General features: G+C 33.7%; 1 protein-coding gene across 2 annotated transcripts in view; it reads right to left on the reverse strand.

Moving 5' to 3' along the window:
• The window catches only part of BIRC6 (baculoviral IAP repeat containing 6), a 325,846-nt gene that overhangs the window by 255,075 nt on the left and 54,980 nt on the right, over positions 1-15,791 (reverse strand). For both annotated transcript variants that reach the window (XM_044663691.1, XM_044663690.1), the window contains exon 4: positions 6,306-6,499. In XM_044663691.1, coding sequence (XP_044519626.1) covers positions 6,306-6,499 — 194 coding nt within the window. The remainder of the gene's footprint in view (positions 1-6,305; positions 6,500-15,791) is intronic.

The following is a 15,791-nucleotide window of genomic DNA, read 5'->3' on the forward strand; positions in this document are numbered from 1 at the left end:
AATAAATGAATACTCTGTGTATATCTTAGATGTACCTTGTTATTTACATCCTCCATTGGAATGTAAACTTCTCAAGAGTATGAACTGTTTCTGCCCCCTATTGTACTGCCAATGTTTAGCATGGTCATTAGACATATAGTAGGCATTTAATTTTTGTTGAACAACTGATGAATACAGAAGAGAATTAAGAGAAATGTATAAAAATTCATTAGCATTTGAGAGTAAATAGAATCAGAAAAACAATATACACAATGAATATGATGGCAAGGTCATTACTGTTGGGGAAAAAAATAGAAATAGAAATAGAAGCTGAAAAATTAAAACTACAAATGACCCCAAAGAAGAGATATAAGAAATCCTGCCTTCCCATCATGGGTATGTGACTAAAAGTAGGTATAGAGCTCTTCGTATAATAATAAACTTCTTCAAAATGTTGGTTAGTTTTGTGAAACTGGATTTTTTTCTTCCTCTAAAAAAAAAATTTTAGAAGGGATAGTTCACTGGGATGGAAAGTTAAGTAGGATACCCTGGGAAATGAGGGTGATCTAAAAAACTATTGTTCAGTTGTTTTTTCCAGTCATGTCTGACCCTTCGTTACTCCATTTGGCATTTTCTTGGCAAAGATACTGGAATGGTTTACCGTTTCCTTCTCTAGTTCATTTTACATATGAGGAAACTGAGGCAAATAGAGTTAAGTGACTTGTCCAGTGTAACAGAGTTAGTGTCTAAGATCAAATCTGAATTCAAACAGATGAGTCTTCCTTGATCTTAAGCCCTGAATTCTATCCACTGTGCAAGCTATACGGCTGTGCCTGCATAAAAATTACAGATAAGTAATTTCTTAAAAGGGGAAAAAAGAAAGGATTGCTAACATTATGAAATTTCCATTTCCACTCTGAGTAGAGAAGAGAGCCCTGAACTCCAAAACTTCTACTTAAGAATTGGGTCCAGGACAGGCACTTCTTCATTTCCCACTCAATTGCATTTTTTTGGACTTTTTTCCATCATGCCCCCAAACAAAGCACCCTCCTCCCTACACTTCCACCCTTTTCGGTTTCCATTTTTGTACTGTCTTCCCCCATTCAAAAGTAAGCTCCTAAAGGAAAAGATCTAAAAAGAAAGTATTTTCTTTTTTGGTTTTGTATCACCAGCATTTAGTATAGTGCCTAGAACATAAAAGATTAATACAAGTTTATTAGCTGAATGATCTTGTCCAAGAAATTAGTTTTTAAGGCCACAAGTGGCATTTTCATCACTACTATAAGAGGGAGGGAAGGGTTTCAGGGGGGGAAAAAAGTCTGATTTGGGACAGAGATAGAATACTTTGAACATGTTTTTGTCTTATCAATATAGTCCAAAAGACTTTATACTTAAATGTAAGAGAAAAAAAAATTATCCAGACTGTTCCTGGGATTCTCTCTACCAAATTATGTATCTTTTTTTTCCCTTAGTTTTCCACAATGATATCATTCTTTTCCTCACAGAAAACTTTCTGAGATACATTCAAAATGCAAATAATGAAAGGCCATTCCAGAAACCATGCTAGAAAATAAGTAGGAAGAGTCCTGAGCATTGTGATCTAACCTATTGACATAGCATACTAACTCCTGGATCTTATCATGTACTGTGCTATTGTGCCTTTGGATTTCTGGGACTTTCTATTCACTCTGATGGTGAACAGTCTCTCCTGGCTGTATTTCCACCTCTTTGGACTTTACCATCTGCCTCAATGGCCTTACCCCCAGTGGGTTCCCTTATCCCATATGGCCGCCTCACAACAACAACTCTGTCACTCCAGCTACCTTCTCCTCCCATTACTAGTAAGTTCCTCCCATCATCCTACATTCCTCTTCAAGTCCTGTTTCTCACTCTAAATTTCACTATCATGCTCCTATGAGGTTCTCTCTCTCTGTCCACACACCACCAACTTTTTATCCCTCTTTGATATATTGTCTTTCCCATTAGAAAGTGGGTAGCTGGGTGGCTCAGCGGATTGAGAGCCTAGAGACAGGAGGTCCTAGGTTCAAATGTGGCCTCAGACACTTCCTAGCTGAGTGACCCTGGGCAAGTCACTTAATCCCCATTGCCTAGTCCAATGATGGACAACCTTTTGAGTTTGGTGTGTCAAAATTTGCCAAAAAAACAAGCATAACTCAGGTGGCATGTCACTTTGAGAGAAAAAAAACACAATTTCACGATATTTATAGTTTAAATAACAAAAATGTATAATTATAATATAACTGTATTTAATAAACCAAAATCGGTAAATTAATATAGGTAGAACTGTCATCTTAGTGCACAGAGTGTCTATACTACACTACGACTAATGTTTCATCCTCAGCATGTGGTCCCAAACTTCTCTGTATGTGGCCACATGCAATCGAGGGTCATCAAAAATGGCTACACAAGTCATTACTGACATGTGTGCCATAAATTTGCCATCAGGGGTCTAGCCCTTACCACTCTTCTGCCTTGGAAGCAATATGCAGTACTGATTCTTCAACAGAAGACAAGGTTAAAAAAAATAACAACTTAAAATTCTCTGAGGGGAAGGACTTTTCTTTTACTTAATATTTTATTCCCAGTACTTATTAGCACCATACCTGGCACAGAGTAAGCATAAATAGATTTAAACAATGTTAATATTTAAATATTTGGGCTTTAAATATTTAATAAATATAAATAAAATATAAATATTTGCTGACTAATTAGAGGAACTAACGAGAAAATTGTGTTGAGAATCTGATTCTTGTGAACAAGGAAAAACTGTCTGCTAGAGTACAAAGAATGGAAAAATTGGGAGATGGTTAGTAATCCATCTTAGAATTTGTAAGAGAAAATACAATTTACAAGAAAAAAAAAACACCAAAAGAAATACTGCCATTTAATAGAAGTTAATCTAAGCTCCCAAATCACAAGGCCTGGACCAATCCCATTCCTTTATCCTGATAAGTCCCCATCCCAAATTCTCATGCCATATCATCTGACGGTCAATTTTCCCACTACTACTCTGGATGTAGGCTATTTCTAGAACTTAAGACATTCCTTCTCCTGAGATGAGATGATACTCATGAAGGTTCAATGCTTTCTAGAAAAAGAGGCTTGCCAATGAAAAGCTCTCTCCATATCTATCTAATCACAAGATTTTGGTCTCCCACTACACCTTCTCTCCCATAATGACAAGTAATTTCCAACAACATCACAGAATGCAAAATAAATTTAAAATAACTATTAGCAATTCTTCAGAGTATGAAAAAAAATGGAAGGAAATAATAGAAGGTGAAATTCCATTCTTTGCAAAAATAAAGGTTTAAGTAATTATAGGTGAGGTAAATGTTTATGTTTGGCCTACATCAATACAACAAAAATTATAAATGGAGCTTAATTTTTTACAAAATTGATACTTTGCCAATTCATCTATGAAGAGCAAAAAAGTCAGACTTCTAGAAAAATAATGAAAAAAGGGAAGATGAAAGTGTCTTAGGATTCCAGGTTTTAAACTACACAATAAAGTAGTGTAATTCCCAAATTATCTTCTAATGATAAAATGTTTTATAATTTTATATACTCTTACAATAAAATTAATAAGCAGAAGAGACTAGAAAAGAATCAGAAATAAGTGAACTTAGTGACCCAGTATTTAATAAAACAAAAAAAGACAAACTGATAGAAGTAGGAATCTATATTAAAGAAAAACCACACAAAAACCTGGAATGTTGGTGGAAAATAAACACTGACTAGCATATCTTATGCAATGTAACTCTCTCCACCAATAAGTTCCAAATGGATTTACAAACTAATTATAAATAGTAACATCATATTTTAAAAAGAGAATGGAAAGAATTACTTTTCACAGCTACTACTAAGGGAAAACTCTTAACCAAACAGGATAAGAAATGATCTGAGAAATCAGACAATTGTAACTTCATAAAAGCAAAGAGGTTTTATATAAACAAATGTGAATAGGTTAAAAGTCCCCTGAGGGGAAAAAAAGCTGCATCAATATTTCTGATATTGAAATCAGATAAGATATAAAAGAAACTAATACAAATAAATGAGATTAAGAATGATGAGTTTTCTGGAGGAGCTGGGTGACTCAGTGGATACAGCACCAGGCCTAGAGTGGAGAGGTCCTGGGTTCAAATGTGACCTCAGATACTTGCTGGTTGTGTGAACTTGGGCAAGTCATTTAACTGCCTAGCTCTTCCTGCTCCTCTGCCTTACATATATACATGATACTTGTATTGATTCTAAAAGAAAAGGTATGCGTTTGTTTTTTTTAATGATCAGAAAACTTGTAGATCTGTCAAAAGTTGGAAATAACCTATGCTGGATATTTGAAGATTGAAAAACTAAGCAGTTGGTAGACTTGTGAATTGACCCAAAAGAATAAAATATAATTAGAATTTTTCAAGAATTCAATAAACTGCTATTAAGAGCAATCTGAATAGGAAAAGACAAGGTGTCAAGTATAATGAATTATTTATAGCAGCAAATAATTAATAGAATTATTTATAGTGCTTATTCATGACAGTGAAGAAATAGAAACAAAGTAAGTTCCCATCAACCAAGGATTGGATAAATAAAGTCTGGCACAGGGGAATGGCTAAATGAATAAAGTGTAATGGAATATTATTGTATGGCAAGAAAAAAACAAACAATTTAGAGAAACAGGGGAAATGGATATGAATTGATTTTATGAAGAAAAAAGAAATAGACAAAGTACTCAATGATCATAAGATTAGTTTCCTCAAGTATAAAATGAAGGCAAAGATCTAGATGGCTTCTATGGTTTCTTCCAGCTCTAACTTTATGTCCAATAAACCTAGAATGCTAAGAAATACAATTAAGATTAAATGCACTTGACCAATGTTGACTTTAGAAGGTTGGTAATGAAAACTACTTTGCTCTGAAACAAGTGGATTGCAGGCTCAGAATGAATCATAAAAATCAGATGCAACAACTATTTGGGGGGGGAAAAAGGAATTTCAGAGACCAGGGCAGGACTGCAGATAAGAGTGAATAGAACAGTGTGATAAGTTTTTATGAAAAGAATTCAGAGCAGCTCATTCTTACTTTACTTCTCTTTTCTCCATCAAGAAAAGCCATCTTTTAGACTGGAAATGATAGAGAAAGTATAGTTAATTGGGAGCTGATATTCAAAATAACCAGGGAAATAATAAGCAAAAAGATATTTGGTATTGAGTTCACAACCTCTGATCTCAAACTACACAAGTATAACAAAAAAGTCACATGTGAAGGATGAGATGCTAAAAGTAATTTCTGAAAAATTATGGCAAATAGAAGAGACTGCAGGACAAAAAAAGATGAAAAGTCCTTTCAAATGAAATCTGTCCACTATAAGCCAGTAAGCATTTTTTCAATTCCTACCAATAGTCTCTAAAATTATTAAAGAAATGGCTAATGACTTAAAAAAAAAAAACAGTTATCACAAAGAACTAATGTGGCTTCTTCAAAATATGTCAGAATAACGTTATTTACTTTTTTGAAAGGGTTTCTAGACCTGTAGAACAGGAGATATTAGCTTCTCATTGGATTTCTTGATCATCATTGAGTCTGGGTTTTACTGAAGAAGGTAAATGAGAGTTGGGGGGTCTCCCTCCTGTTCAGTTTTGGCAAGAAGATCTAATACTACTCTTCTGAAACTTGTCCCATTTGACCCCATTGATAATTTTCTAGGCTTCATTCCTAAATGTCATTTTAATCAAGCTTCTCTTCAAATATGCAGTTCTCAAGCATTTAGTTCACAACTCACCTTTTACATTTAATATACTATGGCATTAAAAATATCTTGGTACCATAAACCCACCAGTCCCATCCCAACCATTTCCTCCAAAATTCACTCAATTGGGTTAATGTCTGACATTTATTAAAAACTTTTAAGTTATGCCAAAGGCAACTAAGTTATATCAATAATAAAGTAGTTTTTAAGAGTATAATAATTAAAAATTAGTTTTGTTTCAACAAATACATATTGACTGTCCCTATTCAGAAATGCAGAAAATACCATTTAAAATAAAACTTTCATATTTTTTGAATATAAAAAATGTCTAAGTGAAAAATTAAATATTTTACATTTACTAATAAATTTAGAAGAAAATGAAAATCTATCTTAATTTGAATTTTGCCAAACTATATATATATACACCGTCTTTATTAAAAGTAGCACAGAGAAAAAACTGTTTTTTTAATTATTCTCCATAGTACAGCAATAATGTCAAAATTTATCCCCCACCCCAAAAAAAGGCAAAAAGAAGAGTCACACAAATTAGAAATTTCCATACCTGTCTACAGATCGACCTGGACCCACTCCAAGTTCAGGTCGAGCACTAGGTAAGAGGTAAGACAGCCTGTCCATCACTGAAGAGGCTACAGGTAAGGCAGCAACATTTTGATTTATTTTCTTGAGTTCATTTACAATGGCACTGGCAACAGACTTCAACACATGATGAGGAAGATGAAACGTAACTGTGGCCCACTATAATTAAAAAGATAATAATAATAAGAGGAAAAGTTTGCTTAATTTTACACACCAATACAACAGGTAAACCAAAACAAAATATATTATTATATGTAACCTTTAATCTTTAGTATATTACAGAAGTAAATAATTTAAACCACAAACTTCCAGTAAAGTAAGAGCTAATAAATACCATTCTGAAAAGAAAGACAGTGGTTGTAACTGGAATACTATCTGGCACTCCCTATGTAAATAGCAGCTAGATAGCAGAGTTGACAAAGCATTAGACCTGGATTCACAAAGACCTGAGCTCAAAATTCTGCCTCAAATACTTACTTACTACTTATGTGACCCTTGGAAAGTCACTTAACCTCTGTTTGCCTCGGTTTCTTCATTTATAAAGTGGGAATAATAATAGCACAAACCTCCCAGAGTTGTTTTAAGAATAAAATATTCATAAAGAACTTTTGGAAACGCTAAAGCATTATAGTTATTACTAATATTATTACTGTTATCATTATTATATCCACCTGTGAAAAACTAAAATGATCTGTAATAAGAATGGGTTACAAAAAAATTTGTACAATTTTAAGTAAGCATGGTATGATTAAAAAGAACACTGGATTAGGCATCAGAATACCTGGATTCTAGCTCTCACTCTTCCATTAGCTAACTGTATGATGTTGGGCAAATCCCAACCTCTCTGGGTCCTAGTTGAGGAGATAATCTTTAGGTGATCTCTAAAAGTCCCTCCCAGGTCTAAAATTCGGTGATCTTTGAATAGTCCTAAATCAACAAAAAAAGGGAATGTAAAGAAAACACATTTGTGCAAGAGATAAATATTAGTAACATAATTTGCACATGTACTCCAGTGATTACTGGTATCTCTCTACAACTAGATCTTAATTCAGAGGTAAAGGATCAAACATCCCCTGTATGCCAAATGGTGCTACATACATTAGGGCACTACACAAATACTTGACTGATATGAATAATAATGTTTGTCTAACATATTATGATAAGTTATGATTTAATATTTGCATATGTTAAGTCATAAAATGACCCTTTTAAGTCAGAATGTAAATTGCTATAATATAAACCTATCAGTTACCCAGATAGCTAACTTTTTGGACAGAATAAAAACACCCTAGAGTAGCATGTGAAAGCAGATAGACATCTTGTACCTCATTATAATCAGCCTGTTGTGACAAAGAATTAGGTAAACAAAAAATAGTAGGAAAGAGAACTAAAAGATGGGTGGTTTGATTGCTCTAAGAGAAAGATCAGATTAAGAAAATGTGAGATTCAACTGAACCATTGATATACTATGGAACAGAAGAATTTTTACAAATAGGTGATATTGTAGAGATAATTTTATCCATCTGAGGAAATTGAGGTCTATAAAGGTCATGTGACTTGGGCAGGGTCCTACAGCAAATTAAGGGCAGTTTAAGTAGTAAAGAAGTGAGAATTTGGTATTGAAGGACTTCAAATCATAACAACTAAAAAAGATCTTAATAAATTATAATCTAAACCATCCAAAGATATGAAATAAGTCTGGACATGACTATAGCTCAAGAAAATATGTAAATAAATGAATAATTTTCATTAGTACCTTTTTAACTCCAATAATTATATGTCCTACCTCTTCTCCACACTCAGATAATTGTAAAATATCAACATATGGACATTCTCTGATAGTATATGTAATATTATCCAATGGAAGGAAGACAAGCTTCTCAACTCTTCTCTGGGGGCAAACTCAGATATTTTAATTATACAGCATTCAATGTTATTTCATTTTTGTTTACCATGTTAGAATCACTGTGCATGCTGTTTAATGATTCTGCTTATTTCACTGATTCAGTTCAAAAATATATTTTCCCATGTGTGTTTACACATGGTTCTTCTCAGCCATCATTTTTTATAGCCTATAACATTCCTTACATTCAAGTACCATAATTCATTTAGCCAATCCCCAATAGATGGATACCAGTTTTATTTTCAATGCCTTCATTTCATAAAAAGCGCTATGAATATTTTGGTACCTATGGAACCCTTCTCCCTCTGCCTCACAATGGGATCTCTGGCTTAAAAGGTATTTTCATCACTTTTTCAGCACAGTAACAATTGTTTTTATAGAACGAAAAGATCAACTCATGGTTTTGTATGTGTCTTATTGAATGCAGTGCCCTATTCCCACACATCTGATATCTGTGCCCTTCTCTCCAGTCACAGCCACTACAGCAACTGCAGGTAAGAGCCTCACCTCTCTTATGAACGACTGAAACAACCTTCTAATTAATCTTCTTACCTCAAGATGCTCCCCCTCACTGTCCTCCAAAGAACTACCAAAGGGATTCTGAGACTCACTGATCCTATTCAATAAACTACAACTATTCCTAATCATTCCAAGGATCAAATAGAATTCCTCTGGCATTTAAACACATTTAAAACTTGGCCTTTCCAGCCTTAGTAAACAGGGTATTCTTCTAAAAATCCACATTTTCAGCTATTTAATAAAATCTTAATCTATACATGACCCTTATTTCTTTTACTGATATAATTTGCCTTTATGATGGTTGTCTCTGGTGCTCTTCCTCATCCTATTCTCTTAAAATCTCTAGTTTCTTTCCAGCCTCAGCAGAAAGACAACCTTCTACTTCAAAACATTCCTAACCTCTTCCTGTTATTATCTCCCTCCAAAATTAGTCTATTTTGCATGATCATGCTCTCTTTTTCTGTGTCTGTCCCTTTTCCCTTCCTTAAGAGTAGAAATTTTTGCTTTTGTCTTTGTACCTTTAGTTCACATTGTTTGGCGCACACAGTAGGTGCTTAATAAATACTTGTTGATTTTATTTTCCATCTTGTGCTGTCTTTGCCAATTTACTAGTTGTGAAATAAAACTTCATAATTATTTTGGTTTGAATTTCTTTTATTATTAATGACTTGGAGCAATCTCTTAGATAGTTACAATTCTTTAGAAAACTGATAGTAATGTCTCGGTCTTTTTAAAAAGAATGGCAAGAGGATAAGAAGAATACTGGGGATAAGGAAAAGGAAGGTTAGGGAAAATTCTCTAAGAATCAAGGTGCACATATAGATATCTATATAAACAAGGAAAAGGGAACTGTTGAGTCTTAAATCAATTCTCATCTGAACTGGTCAACAGAAAAAATACACAAGAGTACAGAAATGTATTTCACTCAACAAGGAAAGGTAAGAAAGAAAGAACATGAGAAGACAATTTTCAAAATTAAGGGAGGAATTAATACTAAGCAAAACAAATACTAAAGATGTAAAAAATTTTGTAACTTTTTGAGGTAACAAAAAATGTGATGTGAGGGTGTAGCCATAAATAGGGGAATGCATGAATAAATTGTAGCAAATAAAATGTGGCAATACAATTATTGTCACAACATATATAACAATATATTAATATAACAACCAACCACAATTCCAAGATGAAACATCCAGAAGGGGACAATTTTTTTAAAAAAATACAGCCAATGTGTAAAATTGCTATGATCGAAATGTCTGCAACAGGTTTTGTTGTTCTCATGTTCTCAACTTAGGAGAGTGTTTAGGTGGAAAGGTGAGAAGGCAGATTTTAAAAAAAAGAAACCATTGGTCAAGGAGAGGGAGGTTATATTTTTTAAAAAGTGATTTTAACGGTTTACCAAAATGCCAATACAAATGGTTAATTAATAATCCCTTGGAAAAAAAATGCCAAATTTAAGGAAAAAGTCAGTCAGTAAACATTTACTAAAATAACAGCTACCAATCACATCTTTCAAATTGGCAGAAATAACAAAAAGCAACTAACCACAGGGGACAAAGAAATCAGTACCTGAATAGTGGTCATTTGAAAAGTTATTGAATCATCTGAGTCTGGCAGTACATAGTTAAAATTAAAAATAAGCATACTTTTTAACCCAGCAATTCTTTTTGTGAAAAATTCAGTCAGGATATAAAATAATATTCATCCTTGATTATGTTTCATTTTCCCCATCCTCAATATCTAAACTACTATTGCCTACTATGCCTCCTAAATTACTAAACTACTAAGCACTCAGAAACACACACATGAAAACAGGGTATTAGAAAAAAATGAACAAGGCTCTTTATAAGTTAAATGATAATCTCAGACCTTTAAATAAGATGACATAATCACTATGAGTCAGCTAAGTGGATGAGTGGAGTAAGAAAGTCCTGAGTTCAAATTTGAACTCAGACACTTACTAGCTGTGTGACTTTGGGCAAATCACTTTAACTAATTTTGTTTGCCCCAGAAAAGGAAATGGTAATGCATTCCTATCTTTGCCCAAGAAAACCCCATGGATGGTTATGGGAGGATATAATCCATGAGGTCACAAAGAGTCAGATATGTCTGAACAACAACCACTATAGCAATCATTCTCTTTTTAATCAAACCTAATCTCCTACCTAGTCCTGATCATTTCTTCCTAGATCTATAAGTAGTAGGAACTTTTATCAAATATTAAAACAGCCTAAGCTCACTGAGCATATATATCAGAGCACTAAGCATTTGGACAAGCCAAAAATCTTATGGTTCAATAAAATGACTACTAAATGCCAACTTTCCTACTTGCTATGAGTGGGTTCCTGGGTAACAGCCTTGTTTGGTCTCATTTCTTTATGAGGGATTGGATTAGATGGATTCTATGGAATCTTCTCTAACTCTAAATCTATGATGCTATTATCCTACTCTATTTTCAAAAGAAAAATAATACAAACTTTTTTTGTATAAAGTTGAAGGGAACTCTTACAAGTTACTCTTTTACTGAGTATTTGCATTCAGTATTTTTTTAATTAGCTAAAACCAACTTCTATCAGACTGGTTTCCAATTTTCTTAGCAGTTCTTAAAAAATAGGAATTCTTTTTTTTTTTATTGCTGTTGTTCAATCATTTACAACTTTTTAAGACCTCATTTGGGGTTTTCTTGGCAAAGATACTGGAATGGTTTGTCATTTCTTTCTCCAGCTCATTTTACAGATGAGAAAACTGAGGCAAACAGTTAAGTGACTTACCCAGGGTCACACAGCCAATTAAGTGTCTAAGGCCATATCTGAACTCAGAAAAATGAGTCTTCCTGGATCTGGGAGAACTCCTCTATCCATCATGCTGCCTAGTCACCTCAAAATTTTTTCCTAGGCAATTTCATCTTCAAGTTCTGAACACTAAGTTATTGAGTTCAGTTACTTCTAAATCTTTTTAAACCTGTAACAAGGACAAAATAAATAGTTCTAATAAACCTCTCTGGTCTGCAATCTTCACTCTCCCAAACTTTTCCTACAATGCCCTTCACCAAGGAAACTCATTTCATCTGGAGATTTCACACAATGGAAATACTATCCATCATTATAGTCTCTCTCTTTGTTCAACTGGTTGCCAGAGAACCTGCATTTGAAGGAGGAAACCAGAGTTGTCCTCTTAGGCTGCACTCTTGACTCTCCCAGACTTTCTCTACAATGCCCCCAACCTAGGTACTTTCATCTCACTCATTTCATTTCATTTTTAACTTCCTTTTTTGTGTTGTCTTCCCCTAAAAAAGCAAACTCCTCAAGGGCAGAAACTGATTTATCTTTTTGCTTGTATTGATATAACTAATACTTGGGACATTTGGCCCATAGCAACTGCTTAATAAATGCTTAATGACAATTCTTGACTTGCTTTATAAAAGTTCTTCCTCTCATTATTCCCCAAATGAGCTGTTATTTTGTCTATAAAATGTTACTGTGGCAGCTTGCTAGACATAGCACTAAGTCTATAATTAGTTTTGGTAATATTGTTATTTTTATTATATTATCTTATAACAATCCAGCCATGACCAGGGAATATTTCTCCAATGATTCCAAAATAAATTCAAAATGTAAACATGACCTGAATATTAAAGATCACATGATAAGAAAGTTTAAGAGAAGCAGATCACATCTTTTACGGTTGAAGGGAGTTTAAATTCTTAAAAATACATTTTATAGGAGATTAAAATACGTAGTTTTGATTACATAAAATTGGAAAGCTCCAGAATGAAAAGAAAAAGATTAATGAAATGAGGATAAAAAAAGGAAAATGGTTGACAGAAAAAAAATGTTCCAATTACACAACCGATAAAGCTTTAATAAATAAAATTAACAAAATACTAAAAATATTAAAACTAAAAGAAATTCCCCAAAAGATATGAAAAACCATTTCTCAAAAGAATTTCAAATTATTAGCAACAATATGAAAGAATTCTCCAAATCACTAGTAAGGAAAAGCAAACAAATACAGTCATGAGATCTTGCCCAACATTTAGAAAACTGGGCAAGATGACAAAAGATAGAAAAAGTAAATGTTGAAGGAACATGGAAAGGGGGTACAGTGAAGAACTGTCATTAGAACTATGAATTAAAACTATCGTTTTGGAAAGCAAATATAAATTATGTAAAGAAAATGACTAAAATACTTTTTTGATCCAGTCATTCCACTGCTAGGCATCTACATTCCAAAGAGTTTCAGTGACAAAAAAATCAATATGTAAACCAAAATATTTAAAGCAGTACTATAAAGTAGCAAAGAACTAAAAACAAAATAGATGCCTTTTGATGGGAAAATGCATAAACAAACTTTTAGATTACATTCCGTTCCATTAATGGAATATTACTGACTATAATTAATGAATGAAAGAAAAGCATTTATTAAGTACCTACCATGAATAAGATGAATTGAGAAAAGTATGCAAAAATTAAATGAACTGACATATAATGAAATTAAGAGAACTAGGAAAACAATATTGACAAAGACTACGATAATGGAAAAAATAGCAAGGAGACTGAACTATGGCTGGTGATTATTCCAACTTAGTTCCTCAATCCACAAATGTTCCCCATTCCCCTTAATCCAATCAGATTTTCCATTCTAAAGCTATCCACCCCTTCAACTAAATTTTTTGCAATGTCTAGTCCATAGACAATAAACTTATTTTCATCAATTATTTTCCTTTCCCAATCATATCATCTTCTGGCTCTCACTGAGACATGGCTCCCTCTTGTTAACATAATTTCCACTGCTGCCTCTTTCCTGGAACTGACTTAAATTTTCACTCAATCCTCTCTGCCTGAGTGTTGATTGAATTGAGGGAGTTCAAATACATATATCTTGTTCCCCACAGTCATTTCAAGGTTCTTCATCTTGACAACTAAGTACCTATAGCACTATGAATAGGAGGGCCTGGAGTCAGAAACTCAAGTTCAAATGCAGCCCAAGAAAAAATGGAATTCAGTGGTTCAATGTTTAATAAATTGGAAAAACAAATTACTTCTCAAAGAACTCCGATTTTAAAAAATGTTGGGAAAATAGTTGTGAAGATTTTGATTGGATAGTGTATGTGGGCTGAGTAGGAAGGAAGGTGTGCTACTGAATAACTATGGCAGATAATAATAAATATAGCTAACATTTAAATAGGATTCATCATGTGGTAAGCACTCTGCTAAAAGCTTTAGGATTATCTCATTCGATTCTAACTGAAAAGTAGGTCAGTAAGTATCATTATTATTCCCATTTTAAATAAAGAGAAATTAAGGCAAGCAGAGTTAAGTGACTTGCCCAGGCATATAGCTAGGATATGTCTGAAATGAGATTTTAACCCATATTTTTTTTATTCCAGGTCCTCTACTTCTCCTTCTTCTCTATTTTTTCCCCTTGATATTCTAGAACTTTGGTTTCTCTGAATTAACTTTTTTTTTTTAATTTTTATTTTTTAGAAAATTTTTCCACGATTACATGATTAATGTTCTTACTCCCCTCCAACCCCCCACCATAGCCAACGCTCATTTCCACTGGTTTTAACATGTGTCATCAATCAAGACTTATTTCCAGATTATTGATATTTGCACTGGGGTGGTCCTTTAGAGTCTACATCCCCAATCATGTACGCATCAACCCATGTGTTCAAGCAGTTGTTTTTCTTCTGTGTTTCCAGTCCTGTAGTTCTTCCTCTGAATGTGGGTAGCATTCTTTTCCATAAATTCCTCAGAATTGTCCTTGTTCATTGCATTACTGCTAGTTCAGAAGTCCATTACATTAGATTTTACCACAGTGTATCAGTCTCTGTGTACAATGTTCTTCTGGTTCTGCTCCTTTCACTCTGCATCAATTCCTGGAGGTCTTTCCAGTTCACATGGAATTCCTCCAGTTTATTATTCTTTTGAGCACAATAGTATTCCATCACCAGTATATACTACAATTTGTTCAGCCAGTCTCCAATTGACAGGCATACCCTCCTTTTCCAGTTTTTTGCCACCACAAAGGGCACAGCTATAAATATTTTTGTACAAGTCTGTTTATCTATGATCTCTTTGGGGTACAAACCCAACAATGGTATGGTTGGATCAAAGAGCAGGCAGTCTTTTAGAGCTCTTTGGGCATAGTTCCAAATTGCCATCCAGAATGGATCAGTTCACAACTCTACCAGCAATGCATTAATGTGTTAATTTTGCCACATCCCCTCCAACATTCATTACCCTCCCCTGCTGTCATTTTAGCCAGTCTGCTTGGTGTGAGGTGATACCTCAGAATTGTTTTGATTTGCATTTCTCTAATTATTAGAGATTTAGAACAATTTCTCATGTGCTTATTGATACTTTTGATTTCTTTATCTGAAAATTTCCTATTCATGTCCCTTGCCCATTTATCAATTGGGGGATGGCTTGATTTTTTATACAATTGATTTAGCTCCTTGTATATTTGAGTAATTAGACCTTTGTCAGAGTTTTTTGTTATAAAGATTTTTTTCCCAGTTTGTTGTTTCCCTTCTGATTTTGGTTGCATTGGTTTTGTTTGTACAAAACCTTTTTAGTTTAATGTAATCAAAATTCATGATTTTATATTTTGTAATTTTTTCTAACTCTTGCTTGATTTTAAAATCTTTCCTTTCCCAGAGATCTGACAGGCATACTGTTCTGTGTTCACCTAATTTGCTTAGTTTCCTTCTTTATATTCAAGTCATTCACCCATTCCGAATTTATCTTGGTGTAGGGTGTGAGATGAGAGGTTAATCTCTCCCATATTGTTTTCCAAATTTCCCAGCAGTTTTTGTCAAATAGTGGATTTCTGTCCCAAAAGTTGGGCTCTTTGGGTTTATCATACACTGTCTTGCTGACGTCACTTACCCAAAGTCTATTCCACTGATCCTCCCTTCTCTCTCTTAGCAAGTACCATATTGTTTTTGATGACCACTGCTTTATAGTATAGTTTAATATCTGGTACTGCTAGGCCACATTACTTCATATGTATTTTCATTATTTC

Source organism: Gracilinanus agilis, chromosome 2 (assembly GCF_016433145.1).
Source record: "Gracilinanus agilis isolate LMUSP501 chromosome 2, AgileGrace, whole genome shotgun sequence".
In the NCBI taxonomy this organism is placed as follows: Eukaryota; Metazoa; Chordata; class Mammalia; order Didelphimorphia; family Didelphidae; genus Gracilinanus; species Gracilinanus agilis.